General features: G+C 41.6%; 1 protein-coding gene across 1 annotated transcript in view; it reads left to right on the forward strand.

Annotated features, from left to right (window-relative positions):
• The first annotated feature begins 2,210 nt into the window (after positions 1-2,210).
• Positions 2,211-26,529, forward strand: part of odad2 (outer dynein arm docking complex subunit 2) — a 43,441-nt gene continuing 19,122 nt past the window's right edge. Inside the window, exons 1-13 of the mRNA XM_069151155.1 lie at positions 2,211-2,287; positions 3,717-3,958; positions 4,332-4,486; positions 4,880-5,087; positions 5,297-5,403; positions 6,017-6,153; positions 7,505-7,621; positions 11,883-12,103; positions 12,670-12,801; positions 14,971-15,124; positions 23,317-23,463; positions 23,842-24,051; positions 25,124-25,357. Of these exons, the coding sequence (XP_069007256.1) occupies positions 3,735-3,958; positions 4,332-4,486; positions 4,880-5,087; positions 5,297-5,403; positions 6,017-6,153; positions 7,505-7,621; positions 11,883-12,103; positions 12,670-12,801; positions 14,971-15,124; positions 23,317-23,463; positions 23,842-24,051; positions 25,124-25,357 (2,046 nt within the window). The 5' untranslated portion in view covers positions 2,211-2,287; positions 3,717-3,734. The remainder of the gene's footprint in view (positions 2,288-3,716; positions 3,959-4,331; positions 4,487-4,879; positions 5,088-5,296; positions 5,404-6,016; positions 6,154-7,504; positions 7,622-11,882; positions 12,104-12,669; positions 12,802-14,970; positions 15,125-23,316; positions 23,464-23,841; positions 24,052-25,123; positions 25,358-26,529) is intronic.

Genomic DNA, 26,529 nt, shown 5'->3' on the forward strand with positions numbered 1-26,529 from the left:
TTGCTTCTTGTTAGAGTCCCTTTTAACTGGTTTCTATTTTAGAAAGTCACATGGATTAGTGAGACACATTTCGCAGGTGCCCATTACAATGACCAATGTCACCCCTTTCCTTTCCTGCTACAACCGCACAGCCATGAGCCCCGCTCAGCTGGATTTGACATGAAGCCTGTAAAAACATCAGAGCTCTTTGCAGGATGTGAATCCATGCCTGAACAAAAAAATACAGGAGACACGCTCTCCAGCTCGGTCCAAAGCAGGAACAGGAACAGTAGTCTGCACACCTCCTCCTCATCACTCTTGTTACTCACGCACGTCTTTTGTGTATGTTCAATTTGAGTGTTAATGGAGGGTTGTGGCGGTTGGACACACGGTGAACGGATGCAGTAATGATGTCCGTGTGTAAAGCGGCCGGGCTGCAGTACCTTTCTGTGTGTGTCATCAGTGGGTTTCCATGCAGCTCAATCAGTGACTGAACTCAGTCGAGCAGTTGTGTTTATTATGCTGTATTAAGTTTTAGTCGAAGAACATCTAAGGGTGAGCAGGTGCTTCTGAGCACAAAGCATATTTGTTTTACTTTGTAAAAGACCCAGGCTGGGATGATTGTTTCATTTAATCCCCTTTAACAAACAGCAATTAGGATGCTAATGAGATCCTGGGTTAGATGTATTAAGTAAGACCCACGTTTTTCCTGCTACCCCCCACCCCTCCCCTTCTCTTCTTTTAGTCTTCAATTCGTCTTTACTTCTTTTTTCCTCCTTGCTGCTTCACAGACCGGCAGACACACAGAGATGCAAACGCTCAGAGTCTGAGTTCACTCTGTGGTGTGTGTGAGCTGCATTGCCCTCAGCGACCCCCCAACGCCAGCATCCCACTGCAGATTATCAGTGCTTCTTAATATAAACTGTTTCCCCCTTGTTCCGCATGTAATACCTGGAGGGGGAGGCGAACTCATAAATCCACTCCTCTAACAACAACAACATCCAGAATGATCTCTCTTGATACTAGAGATGAGCTCCCCTCCTGGAGATCCCAGGTGATTGATTTACATGCAGGCTCAGTCCAACTTACCCCAACTCAAGTTAAAGTAGTCCAACCTGCTGTGCCGCCGTGCACGCCAGACTGAGAAGGACAGGTCTCTGTGCCATTGGTGCTCCTGTTGTACCAAGCACGGCAAGTAAAAGAGGAAATCACTCGCCACAAGATGCCTCTTCTCAAAGAGAAGCTCAGGACATCATGGATGGGTTGCTGCCAGATAATAAAACATGTATTTGTTCTTTAAGAGACATGGCATTTAATCTATTTGTATGAAAATATGTCTGCAAACCGAATCATGTGTCTGGGAACATGCTTGATCAAATACAAGCTGCCTACCACACTGACGATATCACTCTGTTCCTGCCCAATATGACTTATCAAGTAGTTTTAGTGTGTAATAAAAACAAGAACCCAGAGCATATTATACTCATTATATGCCACCATGTACAACAGTTAAATAATTTTGAATAAAATGTGAAAGGATGGAGGCACTGTAAATTTACATATTCACAAGTGGTATTTTATTTTATACTTTGCGACTATGTCAAGGATACGGTTGAATAGAAGGGTATTGGTTGCTTTATTGTCTAACTCTGAGTGAACTGAGTGAACTTACTGTATTGGCTGATTCTAAACAGAGATCCACTCAAATAGAATGTTTTCACTACCCAGTGTTTGTCTACAGGACACTGCCAAACCAGGAGTGAGAGAGGAAATAGGCCCTCAAATATGCGGCCATGTGGACACTCTAAAAGGAAAGCATACAGGGATTTTTATTATTGAGACAACATTTGACTTGACATTTTCCAGTCTTTGGCCAATCACAAAACCATTAACCAAAGTTAGACTTCATACTAGTAGATTGCAGTTGCTGCTACTGCACATTGCTATTTTGATTACATCTTTGAATTCTTTTGTATCTTTTTCAAATTCCGATTTTAAATATTAATCGAATTATTGTCCTTTTCTGTGCCAGACCTATAAAAAAAAAAAAAAAAAAGGGAACAACGGACACTATTAGTAGCAGAGCCACTGTGCTGCATTGCGTTAGGTCCTCGTCTGTTTGAGTCCAGTCATGAGTAACTCAAAGAGACGGTTTGGGATTTTTGACCTAACTCGCTTTCCGTTGTGTTTGGCTGTATCATAGCAACAAAAGGGGGCGGGAGAGGGGGGAAGGCGTAGCATGGTTTCCATGGACACCGTTGATCGCAGACGGCCGGAAAAAGTCCTGTAAAGCAAGTTGAAATACAAGGTAGGTTTGTGCTTAAATTCACGTGGAGACATAAGTGAGAGAAGAGGAAACATATCTTATGTTGTCGTTAGCTTTAGATTTGCCAATAGGAGCATAAACTAAAGATAAAGTGTCAGCCGTCAGCAAAGTTAACGGAGGCCAGTTTTATGTTAAATGTTTACAAGTTCAATGTGCCGTTATTGTCGAACACCGTTAATTTAACGTCTGACCGGTTTTTATTACGCCTGGATTTGACGCCCTGAGCGTCTTTGTACGCCACCTCGCGTTTCAAAAGTAACTTGGCAAGTCATAATTCAGAGTTTGTAAAGTTCTGTAGGATATTGTTTTGCTCTTTAAAAATCCTGCAGCCAGTCAAAGCATACTTGAGCGTGTGCCTCTCCACAGCTAACGACTACATCATAAGTAGGCTGCATTCAGGAAAACACGGTCATTAGTAAGAAAAAAAAAATACACATTTTACAAAGCCAGCATTGTTTCTTTCTGCAGTGTACTTCAAGCTTCATTACTACAAAAATGATGTGTATTATTCCATTTGTGCTGGATAAGCATAACAATATCCTCCAGAAGACTTGACAGTGAACCATAAACTGCCCTTTTCCCACCTCACCTGTCATTGTGTCCCTCTGTCCATTCAGTTTGTTGACAGCATTTGTTGACAGAGCTGCAGAATGAATACACAAACCCTTTTTTTTTTTTTTTTTTAAACCAGTGGAAAATCGTACTCTTAGTCTTAGTTACTGAACATATGGCGAGATATTTCACGAGACACCAGAGCTCACCTGAGAGCCTCAGAACATTCTCATTAATCCAAACATTCATCTTTGAGGGAGAAATATTTACCATTTAATAGCATCCCTCCTTTTTCCCACAAGTGTATTAAGAGTTAGTTCTGAATACAAGTCATTAAGACATAAAACTTTTATGTATAAGGTTGCTTGGCCGCAGCTTGTTGAACTTATTGGTTTATTATTGTTTATGTCTGGCGTCATTTTATCATGAAGCTGCAGCCTGTGCAGCACAGAGACAAATACAGATGTGCTCAAAACATCATGACCTCAGCAACGCTTACAGATTTGACACTTAAATATGACAGGACTTATATAAAATCATCTCAGTGGATTAAGAATAAATACCACACATGTTAAGTCCAATTGATTTTATATTGATAGGCAATATAATGGGGCCTCAACTACAAATTATTGCCATTATCAAGTAATCTACTGAATATTTTTCTGATTTATCAAGTCATCATTCGACCTTTAAAAATCCCAAAATATGGAAAGTTTTAATATCCAGTGGTCTTGTTTTGTTTGACCAACAGTCCAAAACCCAAAGATATCCAGTTCCTCACAGTTGAGAAGCTGCAGCTTGGCAGTGTTTACACCTTCAAAAGCCACACGCTGTTTAAGATAATGTTGTTAAATTTCAGAATATCCCAGGCGGTGCGATGGGGGTATCACTGACCAGGGCCGCCGAGTGGACCACGGCCAGCTCCGATACTGGCAAACTGGAGTTCACACCAATGAATGAGTCCTTGTTGAAAGAAATCCTTTGCTTTGTGGAGCAGTTCACTTCCCAACACCCGCAGGAGGCCGAGCATGTGTTTGAGGAGCCACTCCAGTGGAGTACCACTTTAGTGGCATCTGATTTCAAAACAGACTATGACATCAGGTTGGTCTAATCACGAGGCAGGCAGCTGGCTGGCCGGTGCTTTCAGTATTACGTATCTGTGCAGGATATGCTGTCACCATGGTGTCCAAACGTATTTTACCTTGGCTATACTCAAAGCACGAGGTTATAATTCATTTGTTTTTCAGCTTCAGTGAGACCAAGAACATTCCATTTTATTTCATCAGGATCTCTGGTCTACTTTCTGTGTGTGGTTTGCTTTGTATCGCATAGCTGCCACCTGGAAAAGTACAAAAACTTAAAAACAGACTCCCATTACCCCGAAGTGGTTTTGCATTTATAATCAAATATAGGGAAAATGACAGTGTGATAAAACTGTGGAATTCAGTTTTTTTGTGTTTTATCTCCTCTTCAGTGACGCAGCTGTAGAGTCCCATGAAAAAGATAGTGAAGGCCATCCATTGTTGCAGCTGTCTCCCCCCACTGTGTGTGTGCGGAGCTTCAGCCAGCTCTCTAAAGTTGTTCATCTGGCAGATGATAAGTTGCAGGAGGTTCGAGCATGTCTACAAGGTACGCGCGATGAGGTTTGGATCCTATTTGCATCCCAAGCAGTCCAGCCACCAGCATACCTCCATAACCCACAGACTTAATTTGTTTGTCCTACTTGTTACTCTCTGCAACCATCCAATTATGCTGCCATTGGCAATTATTTACAGATACTGCATGTATTTACTTTAGGGCCACTACCAAAAGGAGATATGGTAATATATGTTTGTCTGCCAGATGCATGATAAATATGGTAAAACGTACATCTCATTGCCAGTGGATTTTGTCCTGGAGCGGGGATGTAATGCATTTTGGAGAAACAGTACATTTAAGGCCAGCTGTAATGATAGTTCCAAATAAACCCATTTCATAGTGTCTGAATTTGATTCACTAAAGCTAACCTCTTCTATTGTTCAGAAAATAGAGCCCCCGTGGTTAAGATTCTTGGTTTGAGCTTTGCCACTGCCTTGGAGAGAGAAGACGCCCATACAGATGTACTAAGTCTCGTAGACAAAGTGAAAGAGGAAGACCCAGCCAAGGACACAGAGGTCATGGTCAAGCTGTTTGTCTTACTCCAAAACATGGACAAACAGATCATCAGCAAGCTTCTCGCAGAAATATCAGAGTGGGTGCTTCCTATTTGATCTCTTACTGTCCTTACGTTCATTCAGATCACATCCATCCTCCTCAGCAGCTTCCTTCAGACAGATTCAACCAGATTAGCAGAGACATGATGATGTATCTGACTGGAGTAGGCAGCTTGTTTAAAAAAGGAACCATTAATTAATTAGAATGGATGTTTGTTTTGTTTTGTTTTCCAACATTTTACTGTAGACAAGTCGTGCTCGACCCCACTGCGGTGAAGAATGAAGTGGAGCTGTTGCAGCGGTTGTGCAGTGAAGGGGATAAGAGGGTGTTGAAGTCGCTTCGATACACATCAGGTTTGAATTATCTTCACATTTCACTGGGTTGCAAGAAAAGCAATTGCTATTAACACTAAAGTTGGATATTCCAAAGCATAAAAAGTCTGTGTTCTGCTGCCACAAGAGACATGGAAGTCATTATATCTGTCAGATTCCAGTTTACCAAGTCATTAGTCAGCACATGCTTTTTGCTCCATTGCAGTGTATTTATCATGCCCTAACAAAGCATTCAGCGACATGCACACACCGAGTGATGAATGCCGTCTATGTCCCCTTTTTCTCTGCTTGAATTGACACCTTCTTTAAAAATACTCTCCAAACCAGCTTTAAAATATGATGGTGTCACCATGTGGCTCAGTTCTTTAGTGGATGATTTATATTGCGAGTGAAACTATGGCTCAACCCTGGGCTCACGTCTCAGACCTGTTCTCCTTGGAGTACTATGTTGTCCTCTTTAGGAGACCAGGCTCAGGAGGATTTCTCAGTTTCTCTCACCGTTTTCCATTGTTTCCTTCCTTCTCTAAGGATAAAGCTGTTGTGACCTGATTTCATGCTGCACCTCATCTTATGAAGTTTGCTCTAACATTTTTGGGGGGTTTGAAGTTGCCTTTCTTTTTCTCGTTTTCTTTAGATTTTGCATTTTCAAATGGCTGTCACACCGCTCTGTGGAGACAGGTGCACGGTGAGATTTGTTACCTTGTGATTGAGCCTTGTGACACTGAGACCCTCTACATCACCTGCAGCACTGCTGGAGTTTTTCTTAATGGGGTAAGACTTGGAAGAAACAGCACCGTTGACTACATGAGCTACAGCAGTCAAGAGAACAGTTTCCCTTGTAAGAAAAGTGCAAAAATAATTTTTTTTTTAGCAAATAATGTCCAATAATTGCAATGACGCCATGATTCTGAAGGGATTAACTTTGAGGTAAAACTGTCTTTGGAAAATAAACCTTGAGTTTGAGAGCTATCGCTTACCAAAGGTAGTTAGCAGTTGCTATTTTGTGTTTGATATTTTCACTTTATTTAATCAGAAAATATTTCAAAGAGTGTAAAATCTTTCTTGTTTTGAGAGGCCTGGCCAACAGAGCGTAAACACATTTCTACAGCAATTGATCAAACATAAACAGGCGATAACATTTGTCACACACTAAAAAACATTACAGAAAATATGCCAGAAAGATGCACAAACAGATTCCAAAACTATCCAAATAAGGCGAGGACAATACATTTCGAAGCAAATGCTCAGACCGCGAGTGTATCGTCTCCATCGTCTAAGAATTGACACCACAAGTAATGACTTCTGACATTTTTAAGTCCCTCTCCACGTCGTTCCAGCTGGAAGCGGCAGCATATTTAAACACAGTACAGCGATCTACGAAATAAACCACGCCCACTCATAAGCTGCAGAGTCCTACGTTGCATCCAACCTCTTTAGACGCAAATCCATTTTTTTCAGTGCAGATTATCACAATCCAGAGGACACCGACTACCACTTGACAACCAAAAGGTTATTGATGTTTTCAGATGCTGACATAATTATACATGCATATTACGTCACCTGACATGATTAATGTTGGTAGTGCGAATCAAACACTTTTAAATGGGACCAGTCGACAAACTGAAATAAAAGTCACACCCTTTAAACACATCAAATAAATCACATACCGGGCTTTTAAGTCTCCTGCCAAACTTCCTTAAGTCTGCTGTTGTGTAGAGAGTTTCTGAACACTTGTCAAATGTCAGAAATACCTCTGAATGTGTTTGCAATCATTTGTAAGAGGGGATTTTGCCTGCTGCAGCACCTTTCACTCTTTCAATGACTGTGCTGACGAGCCGTCGGTTTCCTGTCTCTGTTTCTTCACCTGGAAATAGTTCGAGCAAGGTGAAAAGAGTCCAACCTAAAACCGATGGGGTGACATTGATGCAAATGAAACCTCAAAGAGAAGTAGTGTCTTCAAGCTAATTTAGCGGTTTACATGGTTTTACACTTCCTCTCTGAGGCTGCCTGGAGACACTCTGAGCTTTCTAACTTCAGCTATTCCAGCTGACATGTGGGCCACATTATAATTGTGTTTTTTTTTGTTGAATTAATGAAGCTGTTTTTCACTTTGTTTTCACAGGGCATAAAACAGGAGGGGGAGGAGAGTGGCTATGAGCGAACAAGTGATATGTACGAGGACCTGGTAACACTTCTGAAGAGCAGATCGCCACATTTTGCTGAGAACATAAACAAGCAGGTACAGTGGAATTACAGGCAGATGCAATTAACATCAACACATTAAGACCTCCCTTTTTTAGCCTAGAATTTTAGCTCTCACAGCAAAGATGTGTGGGTGTTGAAATGCCTCTTTGTCCCCGGCACAAAGTCCTTCTCTCTAAACCTTTGATTCGATCCCTGATGCTGTGTGACTCACATTCGTAAACAGAGTTCGGATTGTGTAATCAGTGTCTGTGCTGTTCCACGCTAGTGAGCTAGTGTCTGGTTGTCACTCTGTTGAAACATTTCTGAATCGACCTCCCCCTGTTTTCCTACATCAAAACAGCAGAGCCCCATCCCACCCAGCAAACAGTGTGTCTGTGTCCACACACAGACACACACACACACACATACGCTCATTTCCAGACACTGAAACACGCGTGATTTTTTCAGTAGTGCTATTTCCTGCTTTAGTAATTTGACGACATAACAAATTGCCTCAATAATGGGTTCCATCTGCTCTCAAAAATCTGTAGATCATTTAAAAAGATGATCTTTTTTTTCTCACTCTGATGTTTGTTGGAAAATGTGGCATCATCACAAGCTCATTAGATCCTTTAAAGAGCACTTACACCTCACTGCCTCCTTTATATAGACATCAGTTATGTTTCTTTAATAAAGGCAAAGGGAATGAGTACGTTATTATAAGAATCCTTTTATACTTTTTTCCGTTTATTATTTTGCCATTCTTAGCAAAATAAAGTGTTGATATGATCAAAAAAACAACAACAACAACAACACGATTTACCTGCTGTGAAACTGTCTCTCTCAGCAACAACCAAAAGTACATCAGTAAGAGGAGCAGAATTTACAAATGTCAGAATGACATGTGAATGTATTTTCCCCAAAGAGCTTTGATCTGTGAAGGGCCAGGTGATAATGTTTCTACAGTACTCATCTCAGACAAAAGCTCACGTCAACGGAATTATATACAAAAATCAGAAATGCTTTTTGAATTCTCTTAAGAGATTTTCAGTGCGGCTAGCCTCGGCTCTACACTCTGTATATATTAATACTAATGCTTTTTCGACTGGTATCTCTATGCATGTTAGCAGAGTGGCTCTATAGGTGGCGATGTGTATCAGTCCACCTCCTCCAAACAGAAATATCTTAACAACTATTGGACAGATTTCCTTAAAATGTTTTATTGACATTTATGTACCTAAGAGCGTGAATCTTAATGGCTTTGGTTGTCCACCAACAAGTTTTCCAGTGAAATAGTTCTACATCTAGTTAGTGGATTGGTACAACATTTTGGTGCCGACATTCATGTTCAGCAACAATAATAACTTTGTTGATTCCCTCGGTTTCCATCTAGCACCATGGTCAGTTTCCAAATTTGAATTTGTCCATTATTTTGGTTGATCAACCAATAGCTGAAGAGTGTGCATTGCCAGCAGCATCGGTTGTTTGTGTAAAGTGCAAATATTAGCACCAGACTAACTTGGTGAACATTATACATGCTACTCTACACTGTCATTTTGAGTATGTTAGCATACTGACATTAGCATTTAGTTTAAAGTGTTGCTCATATTGTTGTAGACTTCTACCACGGGTCCATAATCACTCCTGATTTACACAAGCATAGTGCTTTATATTAGCTCTCCACCATTTTATTAGGTTGTCAATGTGTGACATGTATGCACCACAGAGTGACCTTAAAAACTCTCACAGTTAAAAGAGAAAAGCAGCGACCATGGACTGTACCACTACTTTTTGCCAAAAGTCCCACAATGCAATGCTCCTTCGTGTATGGTTGCAAAAATATGACACCCTGTCTGTAAAGACACAAAATAATGATGATTCAAAAGTGTCTTTAGTCTCAGTTATCTGCTCCATACAGAGTAAATTAATTGCTGTTTTTGTATTATAGAGGCACTTATGACTGAGTGATGACAGACTGGTTTTGAATAGCGTCAGTGTAGCGAGCATTTTCTTCTATTTGTGAAGTTGGGTTGGTCAGTTTGAGTAGGGGATGGATCTAAAGGTGCCATAGTAAGCTGCGATAGGGTTAGTGAAGACTTCAGTAAACCAGAGTGGTGCCAGGCTGAACCATGTAAAAAAGACATTCAGGCTTTTATGTTTTACGAGTGCTTTGTGAAGAGTGATGCCTTGGGTCTGAGCGATCTAAAAATGATGGACAGCTGCAGTAAAAATGGCTGTGAACGAGTTTGTGGAGGCACAAATCATCGTCAAGGTCTTTTTCTCTTAGATTCTTCAACTCCTTTGATATGTGCAGCGTGCATTGTCCTGTAACGTTTGGTTGAATCTCACTGCTGAATATTTTCTCTCTGCCTCTACTTGAGCTAATCCTTTTCATGTGATGGGGTTACAATGCATTGCTTTGAAATTCATTTGATTGATTGCCAAAGACAGCAATCAAATGGTGCAATATTCATCGTCTGTATGCGATATTAGGTAACAGCAGTCAGTCCTGTGGACATGGTCCATTCCAGTATTAATTTGAGGAAGCAAAAGCAGCAGCGTCTGTCCTAAACACAACCTTGCATAGCTGCGGCTCAGTTCCCTGATTGCAATGCAGAGAGTCCGATCCGAAAGGCGATAGCCAAAGATAACAGCACCTAATCTCCAAACGTATCTGCTCCTTTCCAATGTGGAAGCAGGTATTTTTTAACAGTTCTATTAGATTAGACAGCCTCAATCAAATAAGCAGAGGCAGCCAGAGGAGATGATGGCTGCAACACAAAGAGGAATCAGACTCGTCTTTTCTGTCCAGTGTTGCGGATTTGTTTTGACATCACAGCGTGATTGGAAATTGGACACACTGGATGTTTGCATGCACAAAATTCTCACTGAAAAGCAAAAACTCCCTGGTTTGTACATTTGTTTTTGTTATTCACATCCTGAAATTAATACAGACTGCCTCACTGTCACAATCAGTCAGCAGAAACTGCAGGAATCCGGCCACTGACAGATGTTTTATGGTCACTGGCTTCAGATTTGCTGCCGTGCTGATTTTCCATCAGTCTCGATCAAGTAATTAGATGCCAGTCTCCCTCAAACACATGTAAATAGATGTGGTTTAAATTTAAGTTGTCAAATGCTTGTAAAAAAACAAACAAGAGAAATGAAGAAATATAGTAAGTGCTAATGATTGAATGTCACCTGCTATAAAAATGTTTTTAAGATCTCAGGCGTCAGTCCAGCTTAACATAGCATTTGCCTCTCAGCCTGCAGTGGTTTAAGATGCAGAAAGGCACCTGTAATAGGACTTTTTACTGTGGCATGTCAAGAAATGTGGAGTGTTCCCTTCTGCGTAAGCACATGGACTTTGTCCATTTCGCATATTATAGAATTAAAGAAGGTTGGTTAGCCTAATAAAATGAGACTGTGGGTCTGTGGTTGGGTGAATTGACTTGTATGTTTCCAATAGCCGGTCACTTTGTGTTTTATGAAAAACAAGTCTTTGGAAAAGTGATTGGGCATGCTTGGCTCCAGCATGAACACAACCCGTAGAAATACATCTTAATTATTTTTCCCTGCCTTTAAAAACGCTGAGCCGCTAACAGCCAATGACAGTCTGAGCTATTTCGGCAAAAGCAGGTGTCTGTGATTAAAAACTCTCCGGCCTGCAAACCATTCATATGTGTCTTATTGGCATTCGTATATACAGCAGGTTGTAAAGTTTGGTATAAAGACCTTGAAAACTTGAAGAAAAAAAATCCTACCTGAATAACAGTGACACAAAGGCGTTACTTAGTCTCAGCCAAGCTGTTAGGTTTTAGGTGAATGTCGAGAAACAATAAACTTTTTGACATTGTTCAGCCAATTAACAAACAGGGACCTCTGCTGTGTAAAGCAATGGGAAAATGTTCTTTTATTCCAGTGCCTCAATAAAGACTGAATTGTTATGCAGGTCTGCATATTGTTGAGAAAAGGATTTTATGTGAGTTTTGTGTTTTTCATTTGCCATTGATACTGTTGTATAGTTTTTATTTTCTTGGAGTGACATGACCAACACTTTGTCACAAATTCATTTGTATCGTGTCTCAAATAATGAAAGAAGATGAATCATTGCAGAAGGTGGAAAATCCAGCACACAGCTTCACGAGAAGTGAAAGAAGTGTGCACCAGACGGACAATTTTATTTTAACAAGCATCATTTGGAGAAATTTACAACCAGATTAGATACAATTTTACAATCAGGATTTATTGAATAAATTTAAGAAAATATATCTTTTTCCTTACTTCTCAGCCTCTGCCTTTTTTCCCCTTACCAGGAGGATTTTGCAGTTCAAGAGCTTCCATCAACACAAAAGATTCAGCATGTGGAACCGGTTGATGGAGAGGAACAAGGCCAACCCCAGAGGTCTTACGAGCAACAGGAAAAGAATGTGCATGAGAAGCTGAGACAACAGCACACGGCGAACAAGGCAGGCGGCGAGAAGAAATATGACCCATGTCCGAGCTGGAAGAATCTCTGTCTCTTGTCTACATGTGGGTATGTGATAATTCCTCTCGTAAGATGTGTCCTGAAATATCTTCAGGCTACCACGTACTGTGCGTGGCGGGGATTCCTCTTGTAGAGCAGATGAGCTTTAGACGACAGTGATGCCAAGCCTTCACCACATGTGCTCAGTGGGTCTGCCAGCAGTCACACATTCTGAGGAGATGGTTATATGGTTTATACATTTTAGGGCAAGTGAAAATATTCCTGATTACACAATGATCTGAGTTAATAAATGCTTCACAGTGGTCAAACCCTTTCTGTCCAATTACAGACACAAAACTTGGGAAAAAGTATTAGAAAAAAAAATCCCCAAACTATGTATCACATATGGTCTTTGATTGATAAATAGATCTAGCGAGGGCTGAGCTGTTGCAGCTGTACCTTGTGATAACTGTACCCATTTGAGGAGAAACTGGCTCAAGATAAAAGTACCTCAATTGCTAAAAAAAATTCCTGCTGAACCCTTGTCTCGAATTGTTAAATAATGATTATGTTAGAAAAATAACCATTTTCAAAATAGAAGCAGGCATAATGACTCTCATTTCACGTCATTATAGTGAAGCTGAGGAAAAGAAACCCAGTAAGAGCTCTGGAGAGGAGAAGAAAAGGCTGAGACCAGGAGCCAAGAGCAAGATGAAAGCAGAGTTCTCTGTGTCCTCTTTACCTGGACGCCGCTCCTCCCACAAAATGTAAGTGTCCTGAGTCACTTCTTCTTTGTCAGAATCTAAAAGGGCTCTTAGCTGCTCTGCAGGTGGAGTTACTTACAGTATACGGTAGAAGTGAGTAGAAGTTAGAAGAGTAGGATATTTGATATAATTAAAAACAAGCAGGTTATATAGACCTCATTGAAGATACACACCGCAGAGTACAACCTCATGAAACAGTAGTGAATACACCTGTGATCAATGCAATAGACGGTTTATCTGTGTTCACGGCTACAACTGTGGTTGCACGTGTAATTTTTGAGGCGAAGGCTAATTATATAAACAAGATTTAAAAAAAATAACCTGTGAACTCAACAGCTTTCTCAGTGTTGTCCTGTACAACATGATGAGTTGCCTGAACAAGTAATAAACCACATTGTGGTACTTAAAGATGCAACAACATCAGTAGGCTACTGAACATAAGCCAAAACACAGCTGCAGCAGATGTTAGGAGGTACAGCAAGAGACATACTACAAATAACAGAATGTGCACTGACGCCACACACAATTCACTATTTACACAACTTTGCATTGAAAAACAGACGAGTACATTTTTGGCACAATAATGTGTAGAAACAGGTGTTTCAGTGATACTCAGGCAGTGAGAACAGTGAAGTCCACCACTGCAGACAGTGTCCAAGGACAAAATCATGGCTCACACTGTAAGATTAAACTTTGCACAACAGAGTTAAGAGAAGCCTGATGAATATTAGTAGCACATTCTTTGGTCACATAAAACCAAAATAACTTCATTTGGATCAGATGGGGCTCAGTGTGTTTGGTGTGGACCTGGCAGCACCACCACAGTGGCTGCACAGTGCCGACTGAGTGACGGAGTTGTGCTGATATCGAGCTGCACGAGCGCGAAAGGTGGAGGAGATGATATTTGTTAACGGCACTATGAATGCAAGTTATTGTCGCTAAATACTGAATGAAAAGACGACTCTCAAGAAACTTGGCAGAAAGAGGAACGACCCCAAACACACTGCAGCAATCACACAAGAGCTTTAAAGAAGAAAACTCAAGTTGAAACTATGAGCTGGCCGAGTCTGTCTCCTGACCTGAATACAACAGAACATCAAAGAAGAAGAATCATCTGTGAAGAACGGCAGAACATCTCCCCACAGATCTGTGATAGACTGGTATTCATGTCCAGGAGGCTCCAATCTGTCAATGAAAATAAAGGCAGACATGCAAAATATAAAAAAAATAATAGAATACAATCTCACTACTGAGGATGGACTTACTGTTGTTGCACTGAAGTTTACTTTACGGTCTGTACTTTCTAGTAGTCTATCAAACCCGTTTGTTTTGAACTATTCATAAGATAAAATAGCTCTTTGACTTACAAATAATACATTTAATATTTATTGATATGTTATGTACTTCACACAGATTTTGGCCCCGATAAGAAGAACTGAACGTTTTAGCAGTACTGAAATCTGTAGTAAAAAAGTGTCACCTGCAAACATTGTATCGAACTCAAACCTACGTAAAAGCATTTTCCTCTTCTAACTCTTGGCAGCTTCAGCTCCTCGGCTGTCTCCATACTTGAATCTGCCAATGTATACAGATGGTTTGTGTAATAAATCCACAAAGTTGATTCTCGCTTTTGTCCACTGATGGTATTCTTTGCTGCTCATCACTTTCTGTACCTGCAATAAAGACTCCGGGGTGCAGTCACTCAGTCACTCTCATCACCTCACACCACCCAGGACACTGCCGACCTGGCAACTTCGGAAAGGTCTCGTTCAATGTTTATCATGCTGCATCGCGGAAAACCCTCCTTTCATATCAGCTGTCTGACTCTGATAATATGCTCCCCTGGAAATGCTATTTGCATGTACATGGGAACTTCCTCTCAGCGGCCCCGTTTGAATCTGTACCAAATTTCATTGCTCCACAGTGTCCAGTTTTCATGATGCCATTATACAAGTGGCCCTGCGACCATCTGCATTTCTTTTTTGGATCAATAGCTTAGCAAGAGTCTGCTGTGTATGGTGATGGCTCCAGTCCACCCATGACATTACTACAATCTTTTTCTCCTGCTGCTGAGATTCTGACGATGATATTATATTCCATCCCTTTGTTTGGCTGTCTATCCTACAGTTATGCACATTATCTGTGGTCTGTTATCTGCTCTTCTGTGTTCAGTAAGACCTCAGCCGGAGCCATGCCAGTGGAACTTTTCAGTGAGAGCTCCACGGAGAGTGAGGAGGAAGAGGAACAGCCAGAGCGCCGTCCAGAGAGTAACACAGACCTGCCTTCAGAGTACTGGCAAATCCAAAAACTGGTCAAGTACCTCAAGGTATGAGAACGTCACCCAGCACACTTCTGTTTCCTTTCTCTGATGGATTCCATCCCACTAGTGATTTGAACAGAGAGTTGTAGTACTGCAAGGCGAAGGCAGGTCACAGCCGACAGGAAACAGTAAAGTCCAGTAAAGTTCCCTGTCATCTGTTCAAGAATGTTGATGCTGATCTGAATCAGCAGTCAAATTTCTAAAACCTCTTCAGAAATGCAGTTCATAGGAAAGAATGTTTAGTCCTGGATGTGCAGTAGCGCTTTGGATTGTTGGTTTCACCAAAGATCATTTTCCTATCACATCATCCCACCTGTCTATTACTTCAGTCATATCGAGGCACACTCAGAGACAATGAGGATGTCAGATGAAATAAAGCGTCGGTTGCTCCCATTTAAAGCAGTGCGTCGTAGGAAGGCTCTTATTGAAGTGGTTGGCTGGGCTCGTGGATTCTTGGTTTCTGACACAGGCCTGTTTGGTTGCACATGCGAGCCAAGGCACAGGGGAAAGAGCTGTCTGACGGCAGCAGCTGTATGCACTGTTTGCCCACACCGCAGAAGCATAAAAATGAAGCGCGCCTGTGATAGGTCTGACAGGGCATATGGTGAATATTAATGTGTCAAAACATGGAAGGAAAAGAAAAGAGGACAGAAAAAAACCAATGACCCAGACTGGCTGGCAATACCTCCGACCACTTGACTTCAGAGATTACCCTGCATCACTCAGTGGTCCTTATTATCTATTTATCTGGACGCTATCATTCAGACAGACTGTATTAAAGCCGACTGCATTTACTTTATTTTGACAGGAATCTGTTTTGTTGCACATTGCAAACCAATCCCCTTTTATTCAACTGTGAAAACACCATAAGTGCTGTTTCAGTTGGAAGAAAGTGAGTTATTTCAGTGTGTAATATTAGTCTTCATTTCAGATTTTTCATACTGTGGGGGATTTCCTGATATTACTGATTTGGCTTCTGAGTCCCATGGCTAAATAAGATCATTCCCAGTGCAACCAAGTAAATGGTTTATAGAAATCACCGCTGTAAAGTTGAACTCTTGGTAGATATTTTTAGCTGATCAAAATAGAAAAATAATGGAAGGAAATTCCCACTCTTAAAAGCAGGCTGTTGCTCCTTTCCAGAAAGGGAAAAATAAGATGTAAATGATATGAAAGGAGCAAATTCAGATTAACTACCCCTCACCGGTTTGTATATTTTCTACTTTTCAGTGGGATTGTGGTTTGAGTTTTAGGATTGTATGTGTGCTCCTGCTTCAACAAGATGCCGCACTGCTGTAACCAACATGTCCCAGCTTTCTATCTGTCTGGAAACCACACTGCACAGTTATTTATGGGGTTTGTCCAGTAGTCATTTTATAATATCATTACCATCAGACGCTAAAACTTGCCATGAGCCAAGTTAAATATCTGTTTTATTTTAGGAGATCTTTTTTCCCCTTTTCCCTCGTACGATAGACAGCCGTTTGTACTCTAGAAAGTTTAACACTTTCATAAAGCGACACATGGATGTTCTGTTTTGTGTTTTAATGATATTTATGGGGGAATATTTGCCACGGGTTCCCGTATGTTTGTTTTCTTACCTGTATGACTGGAGATCTGTGCCGATACAACGGTTACGTGGACTCTCACAAAGTGCAGAATGCAGATCGAGGTCTGTTTCTCGCATGTGTTTATATGCATGTGTATTTATGGAGACGTCTGTAACATACTGACATGGAAAACAAGTTTTAGCATAATTCCCACTCCCTGTTTCAGTCTGTAATGTATCACTGGTACAGGATAAGCAAGCATTTTTTTTTTTTTTTTTTAATCAAACTTTATATTCAAGCATGTATTTATAGGCTGTATGCTGCAGATATAACTATATTTATTGCATAGGGCTTTGATGAATTATGGAATCAAGATAAGCAAAGAGAACAACTTTTGTGAAGAGACTAAAGGCTTGTTTTTCTAGCCAGGACTAAACAACATTAAACAGGTTCACATGGTACATTTAGCAACTAAGCCAGAAAAATATGATTTGAAGATTTTGTCCATGTTTAAATAAAGACAAAATTCACCAGCTGCTATCAGTTAGTTTGGCCCGTGGCTTTCTAAACACAAAACAATTTTCATATTCTTAAATGTATAAATATTTTGTCTGATATATAATATGTTACTAGTTAACTGATAAACATTTCAGTATTCTGCTTTTTAAACATTTTCATAATCAACCTTTTTATTTTTTACAAAGCAAATTAACTTTTATCATTTTTTTGAACAACAAAAGAAAAACTCACCTGACTTTCGGACCTTTAAAAAGGTCCACTCTTAGTGCAACTTGTCTTTATAGCCTTACTGAAGTCTACATAAATATTGTAGATTAACATGCTGATCTGGGTTGTTGACACATATGGGATTGTGTTCTGTCCTCATTAAAGTTGCTCCCCCTCTGCTGGCCAGTCACAGTACTACTGCCCTGCTCTCCTCTCATGAGAGCCATTCCACTAATTGCTGCACTAAAACTAATCCCGTCTCCAGCGTAAAAGAACCCGCACCAGCTCATTTTCTCAGCAGAAGTGAATTTGGGGCTAATTATGTTGTACTGTAAGTAGTTAAGCATTTTTAATAACTACAGCACTCAGTTAAACCATTTCATTTTGAGTGCTTGTAATGCGTTTACAGCATGTCTAATCTGGAGAATTTTCTTACAAGAAGAATTGCATCATTTCATTCTCATGAGTTAAGCAACTTTTCACCTCAAAGACCTGACTAGACGTTTGCTCAGCGTGCAGTGCAGCCATTTTATGACAGCGAGGCCTATTAAGTGATCAAGTTTTTATGTTATAGTAGATCCTATGTCAAATACGAAGGAAGAAACAACCAGTAATTATTCATTCTGTCCCTTCTGTACCCAGTAGAAAACGGGTTTGTTCTTGTCATTAGTAGCCTTCCCTCTGAGTCTGCTATAGACTGCAGTATGAAAACTCATGCATCCTCTTTGGCTTGACCTCTGTCAAGACCCGGCACTTCTCTCTCCCAGTAAACTCTGTGAAGCGCTGTGAGTGGCCCGAGTCCACCTGTCACCGGTCCAGCATCGCAAATGTACTCAAATGTATCTGAGCACCGTTCTTATTATGCATGTTCACTCCTGCTGGCATGATATCCAAGTAGCACACACACACACACACACACACACACACACACACACACACACACACCCTAAATGGCATTAAGAAAAGGGCCTGAGGTCAACAGGGTATCATTGACAGCCCTGTTAACCCCGTCCCTGCTCCTACATGCTTAGTGCTGTGATTTATAGGCCTGGAGAGGCTCAGGCAGGGCAGTCCGTGTCTGCAGAACCCAGTCTGCTGCTCCACAGCAACCAGACTACAAACAATAAGACCTACATTCAGTAGAGTGGAAGATTCAGCTATTCAGTAGCTCAGGCCGAGACACCTGCAGTAAAGGAAGAGACAAAATGTGTAAAGCATCTTTATGTGGCTGATATCAAATTCATGAAAGTAGTTCATGAATGGACTTTGATCCTTTATATAGTTTGATCCTCTAAAAAGCTGTTTTTGAAGATGCAGTTTCATCAGACCAGGAGATAAAGTATTTATACAACTGTCCTTCATCATCGCTAGATGAGCTGCTGTTAAACTGCTTATTACATTACATTTCATTTAGCTGACGCTTTTATCCAAAGCGACTTACAATAAGTGCATTTCAACCATGAGGGTACAAAACCCAGAACAACAAGAATCAAGAAAATACAATTTCTTCAAGAAAGCCAAACTACAAAGTGCTATCAGTAAGTGACATTTTAAGTGCTACTAAAGTTCTATTGTTCAAGATAAAGTCTGAAGAGGTGTGTTTTTAGTTTGCGGCGGAAGATGTACAGAGTTTCCGCTGTCCTGATGTCAGTGGGGAACTCATTCCATCATTTAGGAGCCAGGACAGCAAACAGTCGTGATTTTGTAGAGTGTTTAGCTCGAAGTGAGGGAGCAACAAGCCGATGCAGAGAGGAGGGAGCGGGCTGGGATGTAAGGTTGGACCATGTCCTGGATGTACACTGGACCCGATCTGTTCACAGCACGGTACGCAAGTACCAATGTTTTGAAACGGATGAGAGCAGCTACTGGTAACCAATGAAGGGAGCGGAGGAGGAGGAAGAGGAGGAGGAGGAGGAGGAAGAGGAGGAGGAGGAGGAGTGAATTTAGGAGGTTAAAGACCAGTCGAGCTGCGGCATTCTGGATGAGCTGGAGAGGTCGGAAGGCACTAACAGGTAGACCTGCCAGGAGGGAGTTACAGTAGTCTAGACGTGAGATGACCAGAACCTGGACCAGAGCCTGGACCAAAACCTGGACTGGAACCTGTGCAGCCTTCTGAGTGAGAAGAGGACGTATTCTCCTGATGTTGCGCAGCATGTATCTACAGGAACATGTTGTTGCAGTGATGTTGGCAGTAAGAGAGAGTTGACTGTTGAGTGTCACGCCGAGGTTCCTAGCAGTCAGGGTCGGGGATAACACAGAGTTGTCCAAGGTAGTAGTCAGGTCGAGGGTGGGACAGTCTTTCCCTGGAAGGAAGAGCAGTTCGGTCTTGTCGAGGTTGATTTTCAGGTGGTGTGAGGACATCCACTGAGAGACGTCAGTCAGACAGGCAGAGATTCGTACTGCTACCTGTGTTTCAGATCGGGGAAAAGAGAGGATCAGTTGGGTGTCATCAGCATAGCTGTGGTAGGAAAAGCCATGCGAGGGAATGACAGAGCCGAGAGAGTTGGTGTACAGAGAGAAGAGGAGGGGACCCAGGACGGAGCCTTGAGGGACACCAGTAGTGAGAGGACAAGGTTCAGACACAGATCCTCTCCAAGTTACCCGGTAGGTACGGTCGTTGAGGTAGGATGAGAACAGGGAGAGAGCAGAGCCTGAGACACCGAGGTCCTGAAGGAGGAAAGAAGGATCTGGTGGTTCACTGTGTCAAATGCAGCAGAAAGGTCAAGAAGGATCAGGACAGAGGACAGAGAGGCTGCTCTAGCAGTGTGAAGCTGCTCAGAGACAGAAGGAGGACCGTCTCTGTTGAGTGGTCTGTTGAAACCAGACTGGTGGTCAAGAAGGTTATTATGGTGGAGATAGGAGGAGAGTTGATTAAAGATAGCTCATTCGAGAGTTTTGAAAAGAAAGGGAAGAGAGACGGGTCTGTAGTTGTTTACTTCAGACGGGTTGAGGGGGGGGTTTCTTATTAATTATCATTAATGAGCATTATCTTCCTAAATAGGTTTGTGCAAATGCCAGAGTGGTAGTCTATAAATTCTCTTCATGTGGAGAAGACTCCAGCTGCACATGTATGTTGAGATGTAGCGATGTGTTCGTCGTACCCTGTAATTTCACTTCATTCACCGAGCCGTAAGACGTTTTACAAATCTTGATGACATTTGCGGTTCAAACACGAGATGGCTGAGAGGAGGTCAGCGTGGTGCCGCGAACAGCACAGCACTGTATGGGGTTTTCTTTAGGTCGTCTCTGTGCTCCAGCTTCCTCTCGCAGTCCGAAGACGTGCGTGTGCTCGGAGAAGTGATGACTCTAAATTGGCCGTGGATGTGAATGTGAGTATAGGTGGCTGTCCGTCCGTCTGTCTGTGTCTGTCCCTATGATGGACGGGCGATCTGTCCAGCGTCTACCCTACCTTCAGCCAAAGTCATTTAGGATTGGCTCCAGTGTCCTGTGACCCTGGTCAGTATTTGGTGGGTACAGGTCATGAATGGACGATGGATAGATTGCTGAGAAATGTGCTGCAAATATTTAAGACCCCTGGATGAGACATTTTGTTGAATTTTGTGAGTCCTCCACTTTTCCTCCAGACCCACCAAGAGGTCCAGTTTTTACATTTTCATTGTAATAGCTTGATGGACATTCATGCTCTCCACAGGCTGTATTGTACCGACGTTTACTAGCGCCACCATGAGGTTGATATTATTGACAAATATCGAATGGATTCCTACCAAGTTTTCAGCAATAATTGTTTCATGTGTATTTCTGAGCATTGCTGTGTTGTATTTCTGTAGTTATATTTATTGTATAGATAAACACACTTGGACAGTAAAGATTCATTTTACAAACAGAATAAATCCTTCTGTCTTTTGACGACTTCTGAATTTGGTGATCCCCTAAGTTTTCATCTTTCAAAATTTCATTTTGCCCTTTTAAATTTTGACCAACTGTTACCCTGCTAACATGCTAAACTAAAGTGGTCACCCGAACAGCACTTTTGTTATTACAAACTGATGACTGAAGGCCAGCAGAGCAAATATAATATATTTCCCTCCAAGACAGATATTAAACTACTTGAACTTCTTTGAATTTCTTGTTCTGGGGTCGAATCGTGGTTGAATTCGTTCCTCTTTGAGCATCTGCCGCTATCATGCTCAGAGAGAGTCAAAGATCTTTCTCCATAAAAGATTGTCAGATGTTGTCAATGTTTTAAAGAATGTCGACAATACTTCAAGAGCAAAGCTAACAAAAATGAAAAGCATATGATCTGTTTTCTCTTCTCCCAGCTATCACTCCTAAACATTGCTTTTTTTGGGGGTTGTTTTTACAAGGTACGAAGCGCGCCCGCCGAATCCTTTGAAGAGTGAGAATGGAGGAGACAAAGGAAGCAGTAGATCCACTGCTGTTAATGGGCAAATGGTTCACATTTAGGCTAGCGTCATGATATGGAGAACACATGTGTCTGTTATCCTGCTGTGTCAGAGCACTGCTTTGTGAGGCAGATATGATCAAACACCACTTGAGACTGTAGTGTAGGCCTACGCTGATGAGCCGGCCCCTCCAACAGCTGCATGAAACACATTATTGGCGCAGCCTTCTATATAGTGATGGGCTATTTTCTACTTATATGGCTAGTTGTTAGCAGGACATGATACATTCTCATGTTTGGTTGAAATAATCTATTGAGCATGGTCCTGAAGTCTCAAACTGTTTGTGAAGTGTGCAACTAATAACCGCTTATAAAGCCTGGAACGGTAGAGACGGCCTTGAATCCACTAAATGAGAATTCTATCTCTGGCACATTTTAACCACTGCAGAAAAGGAATAGTATTTGATTGTTCACTTGCCAGAAGATTTTCTACTGGACGTTTCAGTGTCACATATCAAAGCCATGTCGCAGCTCTAGCATTACAAGCAGCTAACTGTTGCATTTTTGTGCCGGGAACTTCTGTTTTACCCGACTACTGATTTCCCCGATCATGATCAAAACCATCGCATGTCAACAACGTTTGCTCTGCGACTGCATATGATAGAGACTAAATATGGTCACATAAACACACCATAGCTGCCTGACTAAAGGGTTCTTTAACCATCTCAAAACACCAACCATGAGGCTTGTATTTTGAGTGCCATAATGCTGTCAACATCCAACCAGAGCTAGGACATTATGTGGATTTATGCACATAATCCACATCATGCCCAAGCTGAAAAAAACACAAGTATTTGGATCATAACTTGAGGCGAAAAACAGTAAAATGCAATCAGGTCCTGCAACTGCAAGACAGGATCAGACCACACAAGGCCAATTTTAAATCTCTGCATTGTTTCTTTCTTTCTTTTTTAGCAAGCGCATCGTAGTTAAGTGGTAATAAAACCTAATCAGTTCAATTTCCTGCCCCACATGTGTAGAGGGTCATGAGTTTAAATCAAATAACAGATTTTCCTCCCTCAAACCACTTGTTGACTGAGTAGTGTTGTAGTTACTAAGTTGTTAATCGCTGCGCCGCAGGTCTAAAACAACATATGTGTATATAGCAACTGTCAAAACATATTCTGCTTTTGAAAATGCTAACTCATCATTAGAATCAGGGTCTCACTGCTAATACTGCTTTATTTTGACTTAAGGGCAGCGTCTAATGGATTCTGGTCTTAACGCTGTAGTCAGAGCACAGTGCTCTGTTAGTCAATAATTTCTCTCCATCAGTGTTTACCACCACAAAGCTAAACACATACAAGGCTGTGGTGTAAACAAAACAACTGAGTGGTATTAGGGGGGGAAACAACACATGGAGAAGTAATGCAGAGAAGCCGAGGGCAGTTTGCATCCTCCTCCCTTTTCCAAATGTCTGCTTCATGTTCAATTTTCTCTTCCTCTCTTTCTTTTTGTCTCCCATTTTCATTCGTTCATGTTTGGCGTTATTATTTCAGGGAGGCGACCAGACAGCCACTGTGCTCACTCTCTGCGCCATGATGGACTTTAATTTGATGCAGGAGACATGCCAACTGGCCATCCGGGATGTAGGTGGCCTTGAAGTCCTCATTAACTTGCTGGATACAGATGAAGTCAAATGCAAAGTGAGTAGCTGTGCCAAAGCTGGACCTGGATGGCCTGCAGGCATGAGCAGAGCTGGCCGTGTGTGCCAGCCTGTGTTTTAGTTACAGAAACACGAGTTCTGGGTAGAGAGCGTGCCTTTAAAGACACAGGGTAGCAATTATTCTCCAGTGTGCCTAATGACATGTGTGGCTGCTTTCTAACCTGGTTTAACTACGAATTTTAGTCCTGTCTACTTTAAGTGGAAATGTGTCTGAATCTTTGGCTCCTAGATATCATCGTATGTATGGATGGCCTCATGTTGGCACAGACGCAACAGTTCCTTTGTCATAAAGCAAACCGTTACTTTTAAACTCATCATACTTAATGTTAACATTTGCAATCTGTGTTTATGTGATCAGATTGGATCTCTTAAAATCCTGAGAAAGATCAGCCACAACATGCAAATCCGTCGGACCATAGTTGACATGGGAGGGCTGCAGAGCATCGTGAAGATTCTGGACTCACCAGTCAAGGACCTCCAGGCCTTAGCAGCCGAGACCATCGCTAACGTGGCCAGGTTCCGCAGAGCAAGAAGAACTGTCAGGCAGTATGGTGGCATCAAGAAACTGGTGAGTATAAGCATAGAAAAATAAATGTGAATTCAGGTCAGTGCAACACCGCTCAAGCTCTGTCGTGCTAAAGTGAAGCGCAGCAGGAGAGAAAACTACAGACCAGAACCTGATCTTTCCGTATTGGCATTAATGAAAAAGTGTTATGTCTCACAGTGGTAGATTTTCCACTAAAACTGTTGCCTGTTGATGTCTGTGTCAGCTAGTTTGTGATTTAGTGCAACATTTTTTTGGGCTGAACCACAGACACCTTGGAAACTTGGAAAAACAGGATGGTGTCGTGTTCCGCTGTGATCCATGTGAGAACGATCACTGTTTGCTTTTTCTTCATAGTGTACAACATTTACAAGTTTTGTTGTTTTGAATCACAGCAAATCATTTAACTTTTCATGCCCTTTTTACACTGCGCAGCAGATGTCCGATAGCGGTCCATCCATTTTATGGAAAGCTCCAGAGTGGGTGCCGGGTGAAACAGATAGAATGTCTCTACATCCTCTGACCTGCATTCATGTTTGTTGACAGAGGGACCTGTGATTAAAGCCTACATGCCTTGTATATTTTCCTCAGCCCCAAATCGGATGTTCTCATGTGCAAGTCACTCACGGAGGCAGATTAATTTCACGCTACGCTACGAGACCACCTTTGAACTGTGCAGTGTGTAATAGCTTTGCCTGCTCTGTCTCACTGGCCAGCAGCTATGGGTTAGAACACTGAATGATGGCCATAAACCGTCACACTGGGCTTTTCAGGCCTAACATCAACATATACGCTGACAGTTTCCACTCCCAGCATCTTTGGCGTTTTCATCCTCGCAGACCCAGCGGTAATAGAATTTTAATTACGCCCTTAATCACGGCCAACAATTTGCTATTCCCATCTGGAACCATCCATTATCACTCCAGTCCTGCAAACTGGATTCCAGGCAAACTTTAGAGAGTTTTTGAATTTATGTCAGCTTCTCTGAGGCGGTGGAAGTGCGTGCATGGAAGTCTTCTGCCTAAATACACGCCGTCACATTTTTATGTTTGTGTTTATCCACATGTAAGTCTGGGAACCTTGTTTCTCTGATCAGGTTGGGCTGCTGGACTGCGTCCCTCATTTTGCCAACCTGACTGCAAACCAGCAGAAGGATGTGGAGGTGGCCTGCTGTGGGGCTTTAGCGCTGTGGAGCTGCAGCAGAAGTACCAAGAACAAGGAGGCCATTCGTCGGGCCGGGGGGATCCCTCTGCTGGGACGCCTGCTCAAGTCTCCACATGAGAACATGCTTATCCCTGTGGTGGGCACCCTGCAGGAATGCGCCTCAGAGGTGAGGACGTCCAAGTTGTCAAGCCGCGGTCTGTGCAATAAGACCTGCAGGTCTGATTCAGTAAGACAGTTCTAAAGTACAGCTCGTAAAAATATGGTATAAATGTATACTGTAAATAATATAGAATACTTTTATTTTTATTTTATTTATGTCCCCCTCCACTCAAGAATGTGTTTTTCTTCTTGTTGCTACACTTGAGTGTTCAAGCTTCCCTGTGCAGAATGATGTACGTGCAGAGCTCACTGAAGATCTCATTTTAAGGGGCGGGTCAATGAGCATGATTTGTAATATCATAAATAATTTGGAAACCAATCCTGGTCTACTTACTACTTACACAAGTATGATGTGGAAACTTGAAATCTCCAGTGCACATACACTGAGAATGGACTTTACAGTGAAGTAACAGACATGTTGTGCTCACTGGTTAAACTTTGGAAAATGAAATGTATTTACTTATTTGTAGATTCTGGAGTTCATAATGAGTGAGTGAGCGAGTGATGTCATTTTAAGGAATCATATCAGACATAAATTATGAGTCCAAGTATATACATGTTAGAACATATCTGGAAGGGATCTTTAAAGATTTTCCAACATTTTTTTTTTGTCAACTATTCCAGTGAAAGACCAAAACCAACAATGAACTGATCCTACCAAAGCTTGATACATCTGATTCCTCTGAGCCACAGAGCTGCTTTCTGTCCAAAAAGTATGAAAAACACTTAAATGAGCAACACCGTTGTGTTTAGTTCAGTGCTCTGTACCCTTTTTTTTTTTTTTTTAAATAAGATATACTGTACATGCATACTTGACAGACATTTTTAAATCATTTTTAGGTTTTTTTTGTTTGTAGACTTTGTGAGATGTGTTAAGCGATGATGATTCACTGTTGGATATGGTCTTTTCATGCAACTTCATAGATCCTCTCCAGACATATGTGGAGATTTATACAAATAATCTGCTTTGAATACTTGTTTGGGTCTGATTGTGATTTTTCCACAAATTAATTTATCTAATTAAAGATTCTTAAAATTAGATCAACTTTTCTCTACTACTGTGACTTTGCAAATCGTTCACGTCAAAACTTTAACTGCTGAACACAAGATAGTCCTACGTCTTTAAAAAGTGTTCTCAGTGTGCGCTGGAGGTTTCAGGTTTCCACATTACACCCAGTT

The sequence above is a fragment of the Embiotoca jacksoni genome, unplaced genomic scaffold (genome assembly GCF_022577435.1).
Source record: "Embiotoca jacksoni isolate LCO1_2020_lvr unplaced genomic scaffold, fEmbJac1.0.p SCAF_17, whole genome shotgun sequence".
In the NCBI taxonomy this organism is placed as follows: Eukaryota; Metazoa; Chordata; class Actinopteri; family Embiotocidae; genus Embiotoca; species Embiotoca jacksoni.